General features: G+C 44.2%; 1 protein-coding gene across 1 annotated transcript; it reads left to right on the forward strand.

The window, feature by feature from the left end:
- Positions 1-1543: 1543 nt before the first annotated feature.
- Positions 1544-19292, forward strand: orai3 (ORAI calcium release-activated calcium modulator 3). The gene is made up of 2 exons (XM_003223890.3): positions 1544-3302; positions 15320-19292. The coding sequence occupies exons 1-2, from the start codon at positions 3027-3029 to the stop codon at positions 15899-15901; spliced, it is 858 nt and encodes a 285-aa protein (XP_003223938.1). The 5' UTR covers positions 1544-3026; the 3' UTR covers positions 15902-19292.

Genomic DNA, 19292 nt, shown 5'->3' on the forward strand with positions numbered 1-19292 from the left:
TTGGTGATACTGAAATAAGTGGTTATCTTAGAATTACAGAAATATGGTACTTAAAAATAAAAGTTAGGAGACTATATTAATTTGAGAAGGAACATAAATGCATTAGTATTATTGAACAGTAATAGTAAACAAGCAACATTTTGTGATATGTAGTACTAAAACTACATAAATACATTCCACCCACTACTTCCAAATACAAACATTCTATGTGTTGTGGAAGGCTTTCGTGTCAGAATCGCTGGGTTGCTGTGAGTTTTCTGGGCTGTAATGGCCATGTTCCAGAAGCATTCTCTCTTGACGTTTTGCCTACATCTATGGCAGGCATCCTCAGAGGTTGTGAGGTCTGTTGGAAACTAGGCAAGTGGGGTTTATATATTTTTGGAATAATGTCCAGGGTGGGAGAAAGAATTCTTTTGTCTGTTTGAGGCAAGTGTGAATGTTGCAATTAACTACCTTAATTAGTACTGATTAGCACTAAATATCATTGCAGCTTCAAAGCCTGACTGCTTCCTGCTAACACCTCCCAACAAAGGATGCCCTCAGGCAGGAAGCAGCCAGGCTTTGAAGCTGCAGGGCCATTCAATGCTAATTAAGATGGCGAATTGCAACATTCACATTTGCCTTAAACAGACAAGAGTTCTTTCTCCCACCCTGGACATTATTCCACAGATATATAAACCCCACTTGCCTAGTTTCCAACAAACCTCACAATCTCTGAGGATGCCTGCCATAGATGTGAAACATCAGGAGTTAATGCTTCTGGAACATGGCCATACATACAGCCTAGAAAACTCACAGCAACCTACAAAAACTCAACTTAAATAGAACGAGAAATAAAACACACATGAACAAAACAAACAAATAGTTCACTACACTGGTCAAAACACATTCTGGTACCACACATGTTAGCCCTGATTCTGGGTATATTTGATCAGCTGATGCCAAAAATGGCACCAGTTTTCCCCAGCCAGCTCTAGTTTCTGAGATCATAGAATCATAGAGTAGGAAGAGACCGCAGGAGCCATCTAGTCCAACCCCCTGCTATGCAGAAAAAGCAAAAAGTACCCCTGACAGATGGCCATCCAGCCTCTGTTTAATCAGATACAGAACATATGTCATCTACCAGTTGCCATCTGCTCGTCCATAACCATATCTAAGAAACTGAAGCTGATGTGGTTCTTCCATGCAATTTTCTGAATCAGCACCCAAAATAATCTCAGAAACAGGCCTCAAAACCAAGACACTAAGAATTTTTTTGTTGCACTGTATTATTACAAAGGAAGGGGTCTGAGGCTTTTAGGAATGGTGTTGAAGGCCAAAACACTTGGAGGGCCCAAGTTGGCCCATACCTGCTACATAGCCACACTTTCGCTTTTGGTAGCAGTCTACTCCGATGCGGGGATTCTGGGCGTTGCAGTCCTCCCTCCCCTCCCCTCCCCTCCCCTCCCCCAAGAAAACCAAGTTCTGCTTTTTCTCCCCATCCCTTCCGGTGCTTTTGCTTTAAACGCCGGCTGCCAAGGCAAACAAGAGGCACACCGACTTCCCCGCCCTCTCCGTCAGTCGATCCGGCCCGCCTCCCTCCCTCCCTGCCTGCCTTCCTTCCTCGCCTCAGCTCAGCCGCCTTCGTGGGGACCAACTTTTGCCCGACGCGGCGGGAGCAGGAGATCCGGGTTGCCTCCGGGCTTCTCTTCCTTCCTTCCTTCTTTCCTTCCTTCCTTCCTCCCTCTCCCCCGATTCCCCACTTGCACATCTCCTGAGCGCCCCTCTCCCGGCGAAATACTCCCCACTCTCTCCCTCCCCTTTTCCCAGCTTCCTCTTGCTCCTCTTTTGGGGAGGGGACCCGCTTGGAAGCACAGGTGAGCGCTTGGGGCGACCCTTCCCGCTATTTTTAACCCTTAGCCAGAGTTAATCCCCCTTAAACTCACCCCCAAATCTTCCCCTTTTCTTCATTTGCTTACCCGCTTTTCTTTGGGTCCTTTTTTTGGAGCGGGGACTCACTTTTACGCACAGGCCAACACTGAAACTACACCTATCTTTACTTATCCCCCCCCCCCCTGTCCAAAAATAAATCTTCCCCTTTTCTTCCTTTCGGCTGTTGCATCTTTTTGGTCCTTTTTTGGAGAGAGAATCCACTTTTACGCACGAGAGGACATTATTTTACGCACAGGAGGACCTTGGAGAAAAGCCTCCCATTAACTCGGGGACAGCCCTTCTTTACTTTTGGGGACATCCTCCCCCCCCCCCCCATTACCTTTAATCAGCAATACTTCGTCCTCAAACGTCCCCCACCCCAATCTTTCCCCCTCCTTTCCTTTCCCCACCTCCTCCAACTTCTTCTTGGTCCTATTTTTGGAGAGGAAGCCCACTTTTACGCACAGGAGGAACATTATTTTATGCATTAGGAAACACTGGAGAAAAAGCTCCCTTTAACTCGAGGAAAGTCCCCCTTTATCTTTTGCGACCCCCCCCCCCCCTTTTAGCCAGCAATACTTCCTCCTTAAACATCCCCAACTCCAATCTTTCCCTCTTCTTTCCTTTCCCCACTTCCTCCAACTACTTCTTGGTCCTATTTTTGGAGAGGAAAAGAAACCCACTTTTACGCACAGCTGAGTTCTTGGTGAGATAGACCCCTCCCACAGTCCCAGGGACCCCTTTCCCTTAGCCATTGTGACATCCCCTTAAATTCTCCCCTAACCTTCCCCACTTCCTTCCTCCTCTCCCTCCCTTCCTCCACATCTCCCACCTTTCTTTCCTTCCCCTGTTTCCTCTTGCTCTGTTTTTGGACACGGGACTCACTTTGACGCACCCGTTTTTTCCGCATTTTTGGAGACCCCATCTCCCTATTACTCTCCGACCCTTTCCCCCGCATCCCCCCTCCCCAAATCCGGAGTAACTTCTGCCTTTCCCTCCCCTCCCAACGCCTCGCTCCAAACCTCTCTCTTTTTGGCGAGGTTCTCTCTCCAAAGTTTTTCCTTTGGGCTCCGGAGAAGGCGGGCCCCTTCCTTCCGGGCTTCCTTGGAGTCCCGATGAAGAGCGGGGGCGGCGGGGGAGGAGCCGGGGCCGCCGCCGAGGGTCCCGATGGCGAGGGGGCCGAGGGCGAGCGGGAGCCCCTGAACCCGGAGTCCACGGAGACGCTCGGCGTCTCGGCCACCTACCGGGAGTTCGTCCGGCGCAGCTACCTGGAGCTGATGAGCGCCAACCAGCACTCCCTCCACGCCCTCAACTGGCGGCGCCTCTACCTCAGCCGCGCCAAGCTCAAGGCCTCCAGCCGCACCTCCGCCCTGCTCTCCGGCTTCGCCATGGTAAGCAGGGGGGGGGGGGGATGACTGTCTCCTTCCCCACCCAGCCCTCATGCCTTGACCCTTAAAACCCCTTGGCCATTGACATCCCTTGACCGTTGCCATCTCTTGAGCAATGACACTGACATCACTTAACCAATGACATCCCCCTTGACTATTGGCCGTTGGCAGCATCCCTTGACCATTTTTTTTGTGTCGGGAGCAACTTGTTGCCCTTGACCATTGATATCCCTTGACCACTGACATCACTTGATCATTAGCATTGACATCCCTTGACCATTGATATATTGTGATCATTGGTAGTGACATCCCTTGACCATTGGTATCCCTTGATCATTGACACTGACATCACTTAACCAATGACATCCCATGGGCACTGGCACCCCTTGACTATTGGCATCCCTTGACCATTAACATCCCTTGACCACTGACACTGACATCCCTTCACCACTGACATCACTTGATCATTAGCATTGACATCCCATGACCATCGACATCCCTTAACCAATGACATCCCATGGACACTGGCATCCCTTGAGTATTGGCACTGACATCCCTTGGCCATCAATATCCCATGACCATTAACATCCCTTGGCCATTAGCAATGACATCCCTTGACCACTGATATCCCTTGACATCCCTTGACCATTAACATCCCTTGACCATTGGCATTGACATCACTTAACCAATGACATCCCATGAGCACTGGCATCCCTTGAGTGTTGGCATTGAAATCCCTTAGCTGTTGGCATCCCTTGACCATTGGCACTGACATCCCCCAACCATTGACATCCCTTGACCACTGACATCACTTGATCATTGGCATCTCTTGATCATTGACACTGACATCCCTTGACTATTCATTCATTTATTTATTTACGGTTCTTTTATCCCGCCTTTCTCAACCCCGGAGGTGGCTTTACAAAATAGGCAATGCCTTTAAAAACACAGTACAATAGAAACAACTGCACCATTTAAACAATTAAAAGCATTTGAATCCATACAATAAGTTAAATCACTATTAGTATCGACATTCCCCAAACCATTGACATTGACATCCCTTGACCACTGACATCACTTGTTCATTAGCATTGCTATCCCTTGACCATTGACATATCATGATCATTGGCATTGTCATCTCTTGCTCATTGAACTGACATCCCTTTGCCATTGGAATTGATGTCCTTTGACCATTGGCATTGACATCTCTTGGCCATTGGCATTAACATCCCTTGACTAGTGACATTGCTTGATCATTACCATTGACATTCCCTGACCATTGGCATGCACTCTCCTTTGCTCCCACACTTCGCTCTCCTTTTGATCCTCCTTACTGCATACTGCACCACTTTGTTGCCTACAGAATCCTCAAACTTGTGATTGGTTGTGGCACCAAAAGCTCCTTCACAGAAAACTATAAATATTTCAAACTACTAGTTCCTGAATTGCATAGCACTGGGCCATGGTAGTTAATGTAGGATGCATCTACATTATGGCATTAATGAAACGTGTCACGACTTGCACTGCCATGGCTCCGTGCTATAGAATCCCAGGATTTGGTGGAGAACCTTTGACAAAGAAGGCTGACGATCTTATAAAACAACAACTCTCAGAATTCTATAGCATTGAGTAAAGGATTGAGGCCAGTAGTTGGTTATCCAGTTTGAATCAACTCTTTTATTTGTATTCTTTTAACCAAGTTGGGTGTTTGTTGGGTTATGTCCCAATTAGCTTTGAATGATGCATCAAGGACTTCTTTGCTGACTGTTGGAGAGTTAGATCAAAGACGTTGGACACAAGGACTCTTGGCTGAACTTCCCGTTTAAGATAGATGAGGGGTTTTTTCCCACTTCCTTTTAAGTTTTTGAAACTTCAGAAATGGTTTGAGGGTTTTTTTCCCAACTTTGAAGTCCAACCATATTGACTGTGCTAGTTTTTTTAAATCTCAGAGTAAGAGCAGGGCCTGATCCTAGAGCAAGGGGAAAAGGTAATGGAAAAATTCATAGAATCATAGAGTTGGAAGAGACCACAAGTTGTATTAATTATAAGCATGCATCAGTGTAGGAGCTGTGGTGGTGCAATGGGTTAAACCTGTGGGTCCCTAGGTGTTTTGGCCTCCAACTCCCAGAAATCCCAGTTTACCAGCTGTTAGGATTTCTGGGAGTTGAAGGCCAAAATATGTGGGGATCCACAGGTTGAGAACCACTGGGTTAAATCCTTGTGCCGGCTGAACTGCTGACCTGAAGGTTGTATTATTGACCTGAACGTTGCTAGTTTGAATCCGCGAGACGGGGTGAGCTCCTGTCTGTCAGCTCTAGCTTGTGAGGACATGAGAGAAGCCTCCCAGCAGGGTGGTAACACATCTAGGCATCCCCTGGGCAATGTCTCTGTAGACGGCCAATTCTCTCACACCAGAAGCGACTTGCAGTATGTTCTCAAGTAGTTTCTGACACAATAAAAAAAACAGTGTAGGACAAATTTCAAATCCCTAAGGTTTCTCTTCTCTTTGCCACTAACCCATATATGTCCATATAACTCTACCAATGCTATTGGACTTCAGGTCCCATTATCCTGTCCTTTGGGCTATGCTGGCAGGGGAAGACAGATCTGAGTTACTGTGTAGGTTTTGTGTGTGTTCAAAACGGCGTTTTTGAAAAGAGACTAGCCTTTTCTTTAAAGCTTTTCCAAGGATGCTTTAACACTGTAGAATTAATGCAATTTGACACTACTTTAACTGTCATTGCTCAGTGCTTTGTAATCCTGAGGGTTGCAGTTTTACATGGCCTTTTAGCCTTCTCTCTGAAAGAGTGCTGGTGCCTTCCCATGTTACAAATCCCAGGTTTCCACATCATTGAGCTACAGCCATTAAAGTGCTATTAGACTGCATTAAGCCTAAAGTGTAGATACATTGCAAGTATGTATTTGTGCTTAGCTGCAGCACGGCTTACTTACAGGAGCAATCTCAAATATCTAGTAGAACTTGTCTTCAGGGATGATGGGGATTCATTATTCAACAGTGGCAAACATTATGTCAGAATGGCTTCTGAGCAACCCATTCAAATAAGCACCACATATCCCTGTACTTGTAATGTATTTAAAACCTTCACAGAGTAGTCAGGGTTGCAACCTTCTAATATGGCATAGTCACATCATTTTTAAAAACTTACTATATTTTTATTGACATTCAACCCACACTTCTTTTAAAGCCACCAGAGCAGCATATAACTGTTCTTTCCTGAAGCTCTTTTTATTTTCACAACAACCTTTTGAGGTAGATTAAGCTGAGAGAGTGGCCCGAGATCACTCAGTCAGCTGAAGAGCCAAATAAAATAATAATAATAATAACAATAATAACAACAAGCATAGTAATAATGTAATAATAATAAATTTTATCAGTTCAACTCCTTTCCCTATGGGAAACTCAACCTACATCTCCCCATTTCTAGCCTGCCCCTGATGTATTTACAACATAGCATTGGAAATACTTGTTCTGCAATATCTAATGGAGGCTCTTGTTTATAATTTATAAGCACCGAAAAATTGGCTCCAAAGGATGTTACACAGCAGTTTCAATGTGAAAGTAGGTATGACTAAGACTTTAGTATAATTGCGTATCATTATTTCTCGAAAGAGCTTAAGCTTTGCGTAATATGTTTTTAGATAGCATATTTGCTGTGATATGTTGTTCACACAGACAATGATTCTTATTCCTTGATAGAGATAGAGATGGTGGGTTAAATGGGGATTAGAACCCTGTTCTTCAGATTTATAGTCCAGTGTTCAAACCACAGCACTTGTGGCTCCATAGAGAGATAGATGCTATCTCTATCTTTATCTTTATCTATCTATCTGTCTATCTAATGAGCCAGCATGGTGCAGTATTTTGAGCTTTGCAAATTATATGTATATAGGTAAAGGTTTTTCCCTGACATTAATTCTAGTTGTGTCTGACTCTGGGAGTTGGTGCTCATCTCCATTTCTAAATCGAAGAGCCAGGATTGTCCATAGACTCCTCCAAAGTCATGGCCGGCATGACTGCACGGAGCACCAATACCTTCCTGCTGGAGCAGTACCTATTGATCTACTCACATTTGCATGTTTTCGAACTACGTTAGAGGAAGCTAGGGCTAACAGCGGGAGCTCACTTCACTCCCCGGATTTGAACCACCAACCTTTTAGCACTAAACTATATGTCTATAGTTTGTTGCATGCCCTCAAGAGTTTTTATTTTATATATCTGTGTGTGTGCATGTGTATATGCATGTGTACGTATGTATATGTGTGTGCGTGCCCTGAGTCCCCTTCGGGGTGAGAAGGGTGGAATATAAATGCTCTGTGTGTGTGTGAGTAATATATATATATATATATATATATATATATATATATATATATGAGTGTGGGAAATGCGGAAATGTGTCAATCGTTTTCTTCCATTGGCAAACTTTTAGTTAATTTACTAAAAAAAAGTCTATAGCAAAAGCTTGCAAAAAGCAGAAGTTAAAACAAATTGAAACCTCCTCATATATAATGGGGAAAGTACTTTTTTCCAAAGTGTTCCCATTGAGAATTCTGATTCTTTCCCGTTTCCTAGGATAATTCTAAACTTAAGCCTGTAATTTGGCAGCTCTGACTCCAGTTCAGAAATGCAAACTTCTATTTGTAATATATACGCACATGCTCACACACCCACTCTGCTTTTTGGTGACTCAATATTCGGTCTCACGCCCCTTTTCCGATCAGGAAACTGATGACATGAAGTATGTTGAGTGTGGTTAAACATCCGCTTTGGGATGGTGGTGGTAGCCATAGATGTAAAAAAGCTGAGCTGAGCTTAACCATTTAGGGGACTGTTAGCTTGCCTCGAGCTTAGTTTACCTAATCTTACCCACATTAAAATTTTAATATCTTAAAACCATATTTCCTTGTAAAAAATGTAAAATATGAGAACTTATTTTAAAATATATGGGGCTTTTAGAAATATAATTTTAGGTATGAGAGGGAATTATGCTCTGTACATACTCAGAGGCAATATTGGCTTTTGTAAAAGGAGGGCTTTAGAAGTTCCTTTCACATGCTGGTGGGCATATTTCCTTTAAATCTGGAGAAAGGAGAAAAAGTTCTGATTTTCTTGAATAAATATGTGCAAATCCAAATAGAATCTTTATTTTAGAAGTATATAGCCCATGTGATATAGTGGTTTGAGTGTTAGATTATGACTCTGAGAACCAGGGTTTGAATGCCCACTTGGCCATGAAAATCCACTGGTGATATTGGTCACAAACTTTCAAACTGAAAAAAAATCTAGTTATATATTTTTATTTATATTCTGAATCCAATATACAACAGTTAAAATAACTGTTGTAAATGGCTTTCATGGCCGAAATCACTGGTTGCTGTGAGTTTTCCGGGCTGTATGGCCATTGCAGAAGCATTCTCTCCTGATGTTTCACCCACATCTGTGGCAGGCATCCTCAGAGGTTGTGAGGAATTTTAATCAGAAGACAGTGGAATTCCAGACAGGAAACAATCAGGGCCAGTTAACGCCTCCAAACAAAGGATTCCCCCAGGCAGGAAACAGCCTGGCTTTGAAGCTGCAAGGCTATTCAGTGCTAATCAAGGTGGCCAATTGCAACATTCATGCTTGCCTCAAACAGACAAGAGTTCTTTCTCTCACCCTGGACATCATTCCACAGATATATAAACCCCACTTGCCTAGTTTCCAACAGACCTCACAACCTCTGAGGATGCCTGCCATAGATGTGGGCGAAACATCAGGGGAGAATGCTTCTGGAACATGGCCATACAGCCTGGAAAAATCACAGCAACCCAGTTAAAATAAGCATAGCTAAAAACATGTTTCATACAAAAGTTGAGAATGGAGTGAAGCTAGCAATGAAAACGAAGCCAGTTAAAATATTGCCTCCTTAAAAAGAAAATAGACAATACAGCACATTGTGCAGCATTTCTGATGCAATTAGACTGCAATTCTCACCACTCATCACAAGTGGTGGGCATTCCTGGGAACTGTAGCTCAACAACAGCAGAAGGGCCACCTTTCCCCACCTCTATAGGCTCTATATTGATGTCTTCATAGTCTTTTGGGGCTTTGTAGTTATGTCTGTAATTTTTCCTACATGAATGTTTCTGTAACCACACCGTTTGTATTGGAGATTATGGCATGCATCCATCCAAGGAGTTAGAGTTGCAAGATTGAAAGCTGGATCAGGATCCTGTATCTTTAAACATAAGAGCGGATTTCCACAGGTGTTGCTTGTTACCTCGTTGCATTAAAGGTACAGAAGGCTCTGTAGCTTTCAATCCTGGAACGGTTTTCAAAGGTACATCTCTACACTGTAGAATGAATGCAGTTTGAGACCACTTTAACCATCATGGCCCCGTGCTATAGAATCATGGGAGTTATAGTTTTGAAATAACTTTGGCCTCCCCTGCCAAAGAGTGCTGGTGCCTCACCAAACTACCGATCCCAGGTTTCCATCACATTGAGTCATGGCAATTATAGTGGTGTCAAACTGCATTCATTCTACAGTGTTAATCCAAGTGTGGAGCGTGTTCAGGGGAAAAACTAATAGATCTGATATTAATTTATACTGTTCAGTTTTTATTAAATATGTTTTAGAGAATGAAAAAGGAAAACAATACAACTTTCTTGGTCAGGAATTTTGAATATGACATTTGTTTACTGGTTGACTCATAAATTTATGACAAAGGAAATTATATTTGTTCAGGCCTTGATGGTGGGGTTATATGTTTGTAAAATATTGTTTTGTGTTTTGTTTACACTGTAAGCTGTTAATGTATGTAAATAAAAAAATTAAACCAAAAACCCCCCCAAACGTGGAGCCGCAATGAGTTAAACCCTTGTGCCAGCTGAACTGCTGACCTGAAGGTTGGGTTGCTGACCTGAAGGTTGCCAATTCGAATCCGCGATATGGAGTGAGCTCCTGTCTGTCAGCTCTAGCTTGCGAGGACATGCAAAAAGCCTCCCAGCAGGATGGTAACACATCCAGGCGTGCCCTGGCCAGCATCTCTATAGACGGCCAATTCTCTCACACCAGAAGCAACTTGCAGTATGTTCTCAAGTCACTTCTGATAAAAAAACACAAATGAATCCATATTGGTCTTCTCCTTATCAACTGTGTTATTGGGCTCCTGAGAGCCAAACTTTTGCTAATTATTTTCCTACCTTTGCTTTTCTTCTGGTCATCTTGACCTGTTCCAGTCATACCCCTGCCACTAGATCTAGGCTCTCTGCCAATAAAAAGGTATTTCAAAAGCACCACACCTTATTTTGTAGTCTTAGGGTGTTTTGTTTGATGATTTAAACACCTGTCATCTTTTAAGAAATACATAAAGTCAGTTTTTAAAAACTTTTAAAAGAACTTGTGTGGGGGCAATTACTTCCTTAGGCAGCACAATGTAATCCTAGAGGGTGGAACTTGATCCTTTTTGCTGTCCTTGAATTTTGAAAACATTGGTTTGGGTGGATAATCACTCCCCTAATACCCTAATAGGTGCTCCATGCAGTCGTGCCGGCCACATGGCCTTGGAGGTGTCTGCGGACAACGCCGGCTCTTCGGCTTAGAAATGGAGATGAGCACCAACTTCCAGAATCAGACACGATAAGAGTTAATATCAGGGGAAGACCTTTACCTTTGACAGAGAAGGCTATAGACCAGGAATGACAAACTTTGGCCCTGCAGGTGTTTTGGACTTCAACTCCCACCATTCCTGACAGCCTCAGGCCCTTTCCTTTTGCCCCTCAGCCGCTTGGACTTCAACTCCCACCATTCCTGACAGCCTCAGGCCCTTTCCTTTTGCCCCTCAGCCGCTTAAGCGGCTGAGGGGCAAAAGGAAAGGGCCTGAGGCTGTCAGGAATGGTGGGAGTTGAAGTCCAAAACACCTGCAGGGCCAAAGTTTGCCCATGCCTGCTATAAACCCTTGCAGGGTTGTTTTGGAGATAACACGAGAGCTGGAAGGCTGGGGTGAGAATGCCCCACACATCGCCCCACTCACTGTTCCTTCTCCTTGCTCAGGCCAGGTCCGCATGCAAAACTGCATTCCACACTGTGTGATCTCATTTGCTTGTAACCAAAGCAACCAGGGAGCTTAAGCGACAAAGGGAGGATCGGGCAAATTAGACCGATGGCAAGGTCTCGTTTTCAGAGTTGGAAGAGTTCATGAATAAAAATATATAACGTTTCTGTAACTGCCATTAGGTTTTAGGGAAGTGGGACACATCTGGGAAAGGGAAAGCCAGTGGCTCAAAATAGGAGCTTTAAGGAAGATGCTTTGAATTCACCGGGAGCCCTCGGTGGTGCAGCGTGTTAAAGCGCTGAGCTGCTGAATTTGCAGACTGAAAGGTCACAGGTTCGAATCCAGGGAGTGGAGTGAGCACCTGCTGTTAGCCCCAGCTTCTGCCTACCCAGCAGTTCAAAAACATGCAAATGTGAGTAGATCAATAGGTACTGCTCCAGCGGGAAGGTAATGGCGTTCCATGCGCTCCACATGACCTTGGAGGTGTCTATGGACAACGCCAGCTGTTCAGCTTAGAAATGGAAATGAGCACCAATCCCCACAGTCGGACACGACTGGACGTAATGTCAGGGGAAAACCTTTACCTTACTTTGAATTCAGATCTTCCATCCTTTAAACAGGGATTAGGATCTCCAGGTAACCTCCCAGAATCCGTTAACATTGACTAAAGCTAAAGTTTATAGGAGTTGTAGGCCAAAATAATCAGGAAAGTTGTTGTTATCCACTCCTTAAACAATTTATATCTGGTTGTTTTATCTAAAAAAGAATCCTAGCATGACAGTCCCCAACCAGGATTATAACCTAAATTGAATGCATGTCACACAGTTTACAGGGAGTCCATTCACACTACACAGTTATAGGCGCAATGGGTAAACCCTTGTGCCAGCAAGACTGCTGACTGACAGGTTGTCAATTCGAATCCTAGGAGAGCGGGTGAGCTCGCTCTGTCAGCTCCAGCTCCCCATGCAGGGACATTAGAGAAGCCTCCAACAAGGATGGTAAAACATCAAACATCTGGGCGTCCCCTGGGTAACGTCCTTGCAGATGGCCAATTGTCTCACACCAGAAGCGACTTGCAGTTTCTCAAGTCGCTCCTGTCACGAAAAAACAAAATGGAATCACTGGATTGGTATTCAGGAGGGGCATTTAGAAGAGGCATTTTCTCTAGGATTTTCTAGGTTCTCCAGTGTGATCCTGTGGTTGAATTTTGGGAGAAGCAGACCATGGAGTTTCACTGGATCGCCTAGTGATTAATAGATAGAACATTTTAATCTAATCTGCCAAAGTCCAACCTGCAAATGTGGACTGAATGTATTTATTTAGATACTTCTTCCCTACCAATCGCTGTGGTGCCAGGACTCACTTTCCATTCTGCTCGTCATTCACCTTCTGACTAGGGGCAAGGAGGCTAGATTAAATGTCCCTTATCCTAATTCTTTTGTAGCAGACAAGGTAACCATGCCCTAATTCCTCCTTGATATGGGAAAAGTCATTAGCTGAGATTTCCTTCTTGATTTCCAAACAGGGAAATACATTGTCTCTCTGTGTTAGAATGACAAGCTGTGAGCAACTGTGGTTGGCACTTAAGGCATGATGATGCCCAATTACATCACCAGCAGCCATCCCTAAGAAACCTTGGGGCTTGGGAGGCTCTTGAATTGGCAACTCTACTTGCATGTGAGTGCATGTAGATGAGCCGTGGTAGAGCAGTGGGTTAACTCTTGAGCCAGCTAAGCTGCTGACCTGAAGGTTGGTGGTTCAAATCCGTGAGACAGGGTGAGCTCCCATCTGTTAGATCTGGCTTCCCAAGAAGACAGCAGATTCTCTCACACCAGAAGCAATTTGCAGTATGTTCTCAATTTGCTTCTGACATGAGAAAAAGTGCATGTATTGAACAAAGCTGTGACAGTCTTCTGGCTTTTTATTCCCTAGATGGGAATGATACCAGTATAATGTCCAGAAAAGGGGGTTGTAAAGCTCTAAGGGAAGGAGCCTTCAGCACATGGAAAAAAGGGAGGAATTACAGGAGCCAGGAACAGAATTCTTGGTCGAAATCTCATAGTACCCAGTGGCATGGCTGGGCAGCAGTTCTGGGTTTCTCAGCCAATCGTTCTTAGATTAAACTTCTCTGTGGAGCACAAAGAGAGATCATATTTTGGGTGTCAGGTCCATTCCCTTCTTTTCATGCCTTGGCAGCTCTGTCTGAGTCTCCAACGCATCCCACTTTATGGAGCCTGTGCCAACCAGCTGTTGGCCTTGTCCAAAATAAGCCTTGTCCTGCTTCCCTTGGCTTCCCAAATAACTTGAAGCCATGCCTCAATGCTGCTGTGTTTAAGAGTTCACTGCTGGCCCAATAGCCCCTAATGGTGATATTGGGGTGACAGGGCAAACCTTGCTATATGGGCAAAGGGGACTCCCCTTTCTTATGTTTCTTAAAGTGACGGCTGTAGGCTGTAGCCGGTGTGGGTTAAATCCTTCCTTTCTGTATCACTCCCCTATCCTGCCCCCAATTCTCTGGAGAAAGTGCCAATGAGCTGGGATCGAAGCCAAAGTTGGAGCTGAGATATGGGGCATTTCCCCCAGATCCCTGGAAAAAAGCTCTTAGTGCCAACTTGGGGTTTAATAGGAATCGTGTTTTAAGACCAGCCAAAGTGACTTTCAGTCTCAACAGTAAGAGGCAATGGGGAAAACAAAGCAAGCTGTGCACAGTCATATTTTCCAGTTCATATCAGAAATTATTGTGGGCATGGCGAGACTGCAACATAAATGATAGTATTGGAGAGCTGGAAAGTGTTACAAGGGTCATCTAGTGCAACCCCCTACCACACAGGAATATAAAATTTAGACATTCCAGAAAGATGAAAATCTCCAAATATACACAACAAGGCATCCAGAAGGAAGCCCATCCAACTTTTCTTTGAAGACATCCAAAGAAGGAGAGTCTATCACCCTCTGGGACAATCTGTTCCACTGTCAGCCCTTATGATAAAATTCTTCCTAATGTTTATGCAGAATCTCCTATGACTTGTATCCATTGGTTTGTGTTCTAGTTTCTGGAGCAGCAAATTGGGAGCATTTTCCTATCCAGGACCTAGCTCCCTGCCAGGCAAGCCCATTTGTTTGGCAACAATCACCATTGCAAAGAAATATTAGAGCTGAAAACTGATGGCACTGATCGAACTGTATTGTTTGATCAGTCTTAGAAGACCAGAAGCGGAAATGAGTCAACAGTATGATGCAGCAGCTGAAAAAGCCAATGCAGTTCTAGGCTGCACCAAAATGACCAAACATTTGGAAACCAAGCCCTATGAGGAGTGGCTTTGGGAGCTGGATATGTTTTAGCTTGAAGAAAAGAAGGCTGAGAGGGGACATGAAAACCATATTTAAATATCTGAAATAATGTCACACTGAGGAGGGGCCAAGCTTGTTTGCTGCTGGTTTGGAAACTAGGACACAGAGCAAAAGATTCCACCTAAACATTAGGAAGAATGTGTTGCCTCGAAGTTTGCTGGAGCCTCCTTCCCTGCAGACTTCCCTGCAGAGGCTGGATAGCCATCTGATGAGAGTGCTCCGATTGTATATTTTTGAATGGCAGTGGGGTGGACTGGATGGCCCTTGTGGTCTCTTCCATCTCTTTATGATTCTATGAGGTCATCATTTTGCATCTAGATATAATGATGTAGATAGATACTTCTGCAATCCTCCTATCTTCTGAGCATGAATGGATGTGACTTGTGAGGGAGGGGCATCAGTGATCCTACAGTGAGTCCAGGAGGGAGCTTTGGTGGCTGTAGGGGGAGGAAAGGAATATTAACCTCTGTGGCAGCAAAAGATAAACATAGGGAAGTGAAGGGTTAACTTACGCATGTGTATGTCTCTAACAGGGTGTTGGCCCATGTATACTGCCTTGAGTTCAGGTTGTCATGACAATTGTGAGAGATGATAATGCAAACTCCCCTCCTCAGGTGGCCATGGTGGAGGTACAACTCGAGGACTACGACTATCCCCGAGAGCTGCTGGTCGCCTTCAGTGCCTGCACCACGGTGCTGGTGGCCGTCCACCTCTTTGCCCTCATGGTCAGCACCTGCATCTTGCCCAACATCGAGGCCGTCAGCAACATCCACAACCTCAACTCGGTCAACGAGTCTCCGCACGAACGCATGCACCACTATATTGAGCTGGCTTGGGGCTTCTCCACTGCTTTGGGAATCTTTCTCTTCCTTGCCGAGGTGGTGCTGATCTGCTGGGTCAAATTTATGCCCGTTGGACGTGCCAGTCCTATTGGGCAGTGCTGTAATCCTGCGCCGGTCCCTACCGGTAATGACACGACTCCAACGGTGGCTCCTCATAACAGTTCTGGGTGGAACGCTGCCATGGCCTCCACCGTCATCATGGTTCCAGTTGGTGTGGTCTTCATCATATTCGCCTTGCACTTCTACCGGTCCTTAGTTGGGCACAAGACAGACCGGCACCAACAAGAGCTGGAGGAACTCAACCAGATCAAGTATCAGTTGGACGGAGAAGCCACGGCATTGCAAGTGGTGTGAAGGATTGAGTGCCCTTTGCTTGAAGAACTTACAACTGATGAAAGCCTTTGAAGATGGTTATTTTTCCAAAGATGTTAGGACATCTTATTCATCTTGCCTGAGTCGGAAGAGGCGACTGTCATCGGTACAGCTGGAACTTAACCAAGAAGCTACGGTGACCTCTCTTTACAGGTTTTTCTTTTCTTGTCACTGTTTAACAAAATTCACTCATGTCCTCTCTGAATGCCAAAAAAAAAAAAGTAAAAGGGTTTTGGAAGTGTGGAATGATTTGTTGCAATGGATTTTTCCTTCAGTTGTGGGAATTCAAATATTCTGCCCACACTTCCACAGGCAATGAAATATAGCTCTGAAGGAAAGAGATGCCATCTGTCCCCCTGCGAGGAAGCACAAAGAATTTGATTATTTGGGTACAGTTTGTTTCCTCTTTGCATATCTCTCCAATCCTTGAGTATTTTAATATGCAAGTTGGGAAAAGTTGGGCCAGTAAATCCCTTGTATACTGTGCCTCCCACCCAGAGCCTGTATGTTCCTTTTCTTGAATACATATCCCATAATCTCTTCTAGGAGCTGTAATCAAAAATGTACTTTACCTTTCACATATTGCATTGAACCATGGCAGTTAAAGTGGTGTCAAACTGTATTAATTCTACAGTGTTGATGCATCCTAGGGCTTGGAAAAGTTGTAGACTGAAAGCCATCTTAAAAAGCCGAAGTTGCTCAAACCCCAGTTTTTTCTCTTTCCTGCAAACCTCTAGCACCATGGTGTTAGAAACTTAAATATATTGCAAGGAAAAACTATGAGAGAATAAAAAGCGGTATTTGCATGTTTAATGCTAGGGAAAGGGTTGGCCGTAGGCCATGGAGAGAAAGTAGGTGAATAGGTTATCTCACTATTGCTTGTTGACTCATTGCCAGACACTCTTTGCTAGGCTGCCAGGACTATTTTTCTCCTCCAGTTTTGTACCTGTGTTGCTGAACCAGCAGCCACTTGCTGACATGACCATCTCCAAAACAGAAGAGAAGAGCCCTTTGCCATTGTCCACCAGTATTCCTCCATGATCTCTTCCAATTCCTCAATGTGGTTGATAAGCAATATCAATGTTTTCTCCCACAAGAGCAAAGAAGTTAATAGGAGATGACAAAGTCCAGTAGCAGCAGTGGTGCACACCAGGTTTCTAGCCACTGAAAATGGGTGTATGCATTGTTTTGTTTTTTGTGGGGAGTAGGCAAGCAGAAGGGAGAGGCAAACTCCTCGTTCCTGGTCCAGGGTAGCAGTTGCATTCTTAGACCCAGCCTCAAACAAAAGAATGCTTCCAACATGACTCATGCGCTTGGTGTTGGTGAAGACCAATCCTTTTTCTCTATAGAAGGACAGTTCATCTTAGCAGCCAGGCTTGAGGGGAAGCAGTATATTTTTGTTGGCAGAGGAGGAAGAGCGGGAGGGCCAATGAAGATCTGAAGGTGAATTGTGTGCAGCGGTTCCTGTAATTGTTCTCTCCTACCAGTTTTGTATTGTTCGCCAAGGACAATCCCTTTGAAGCGGGAGAGGTGGGGTAGACAACTCACCCTACCAAGAAAGCCACATCCCAAATTCTTCAAAGGGGTAGGAATTACAAAGGTATATAGGTTAACATTAGGCCATGGCTTTGTGTGATATCTTCTCCACCCCATCACTAATATCCAAACCAGAATGTAGTTTTTCGGGTCTTGTTGTTATAATTTGGGTCCCTAAATAAATTTGCTTCTCCAGACTGGAACCCCTTGGATCCCCAAGTGGTAGGAAGACCTTGAGAGTAAAGCATGGTTCAGATATGGAGAGATGTGGGTTGGCTACGGATTTGAATACTGGTATTTTATTTTTGCATTCTTCAACTTTGTTTTGCATCATTTGCCTGCAAAGTTAGCCAAACAGCTGCCCTGGAAAATTTTAATAAGCTTAAAATAAGAATGTATGAAGAGCCATGTGGGATCTGAAACAAAGTTTAATCTAGGGCAGTGGGTCTCAACCTGTGGTTCCCCAAAAATCCCAGCCAGTTTACCAGCTTTTAGGATTTCTGGGAGTTGAAGGTCAAAACATCTAGGGACCCACAAGTTGAGAACCACTGATCTACGTAGGATGTATCTACACTATGGAATTAATGCAGTTTGACACCACTTTAACTTCAATGAAGCTAAAGGGATCTCCAGCATTATGAGAGAGAGAGAGGATTTCTCTCTGTTTTCTTAATACCACAAACAACATTATAAATCTTAATCGTGTGTCCCATTGCTTGCTATCCTCCCCGAAAGTTGCATCTTGCCTTATAGGGAAGAAAAGGCCGCTCTTTTGACAAGAAGAATGTTTTGGAGAGTCAGGGCCACCCAATGGAGCAGCCCTCCACCAATCCGGCAAACGAAAACCCCATAAATCCTCAGTCAGCAAGGCCACAGTGTTGGTAGTAAGCAGCTTTGACCTGCATTGCAAATTATTGCATGTTCCTCATTCCTCCATTATCTAGAAATATGGTTGATGTGAGGTCACATAACTTGTATGGGGTTTTTTTTATCACTTAAAACAGCTGAAAGTGGTTTCCTGTATCAAACTGTATAGTTTTTGTGTTGTCGAAGGCTTTCATCTGTGGAATGTCCAGGGTGGGAGAAATAACTCTTATCTGTTTGAGGCAAATGTAAATGTTGCAACTGGCCACCTTGATTAGCATTGAATTGAGTTCTTTCTCTCACTCTGGACATTATTCCACAGATATATAAACCCCACTTGCCTAGTTTCTAACAGACTTCACAACCTCTAAGGATGCCCGCCACAGATGTGGGCAAAACGTCAGGAGAGAGTGCTTCTGGAACATAGCCATACAGCTTGGAAAACTCACCGCAACCCATAGCTGTTTTACTTTATAAAATGGTGCTGGGGTGCTTTGGTGGGGGAAAACTGTTATTTACATGCAAAGGAAGCTTGATTCTTATCCATCAGGAACTGCTAATCTCATGTCAAGAAATGATGGTTTGCAGGCAGCCCAGAGGAAGAGAAAAAGATGCATAAAAGTGATGCTTATCAAGGACGTGCTGGAAAAATTTTTGAACTCCGCAACTGACTGACACTCAACTCAGACAGCTCTCAAATGCAGTCATGAGAATAAAAGCTAACTTATTCTTCACATCATTTGTCAGCCTAAGGACATGTACAGTTTTGGCTTTAAAAAAATGTTTTCCATTATTGCAGAAGCTTGTTTTAGTTTATGTGTCGATCACGTTGGTTTAGGGGCATTGCACGTGCGGACGGTACACACTTGTTTGGTACACACTTGACTTTTTTTAAAACTCTCATCTGATAATGAAGAGCAATATGCACTTTTTATTGTGTACGTTTTTCAAATAAATACGTTTTTAAAGAAAA

This window comes from Anolis carolinensis, chromosome 6, assembly GCF_035594765.1.
Source record: "Anolis carolinensis isolate JA03-04 chromosome 6, rAnoCar3.1.pri, whole genome shotgun sequence".
In the NCBI taxonomy this organism is placed as follows: Eukaryota; Metazoa; Chordata; class Lepidosauria; order Squamata; family Dactyloidae; genus Anolis; species Anolis carolinensis.

Bases quoted from the DNA above. Each gene is read 5' to 3' on its own strand.
- orai3 (XM_003223890.3), top strand. From the start codon at position 3,027: ATGAAGAGCGGGGGCGGCGGGGGAGGAGCCGGGGCCGCCGCCGAGGGT. The intron at 3,303-15,319 runs GTAAGCAGGGGG...TCCCCTCCTCAG, and splicing joins TGCTCTCCGGCTTCGCCATG to GTGGCCATGGTGGAGGTACA.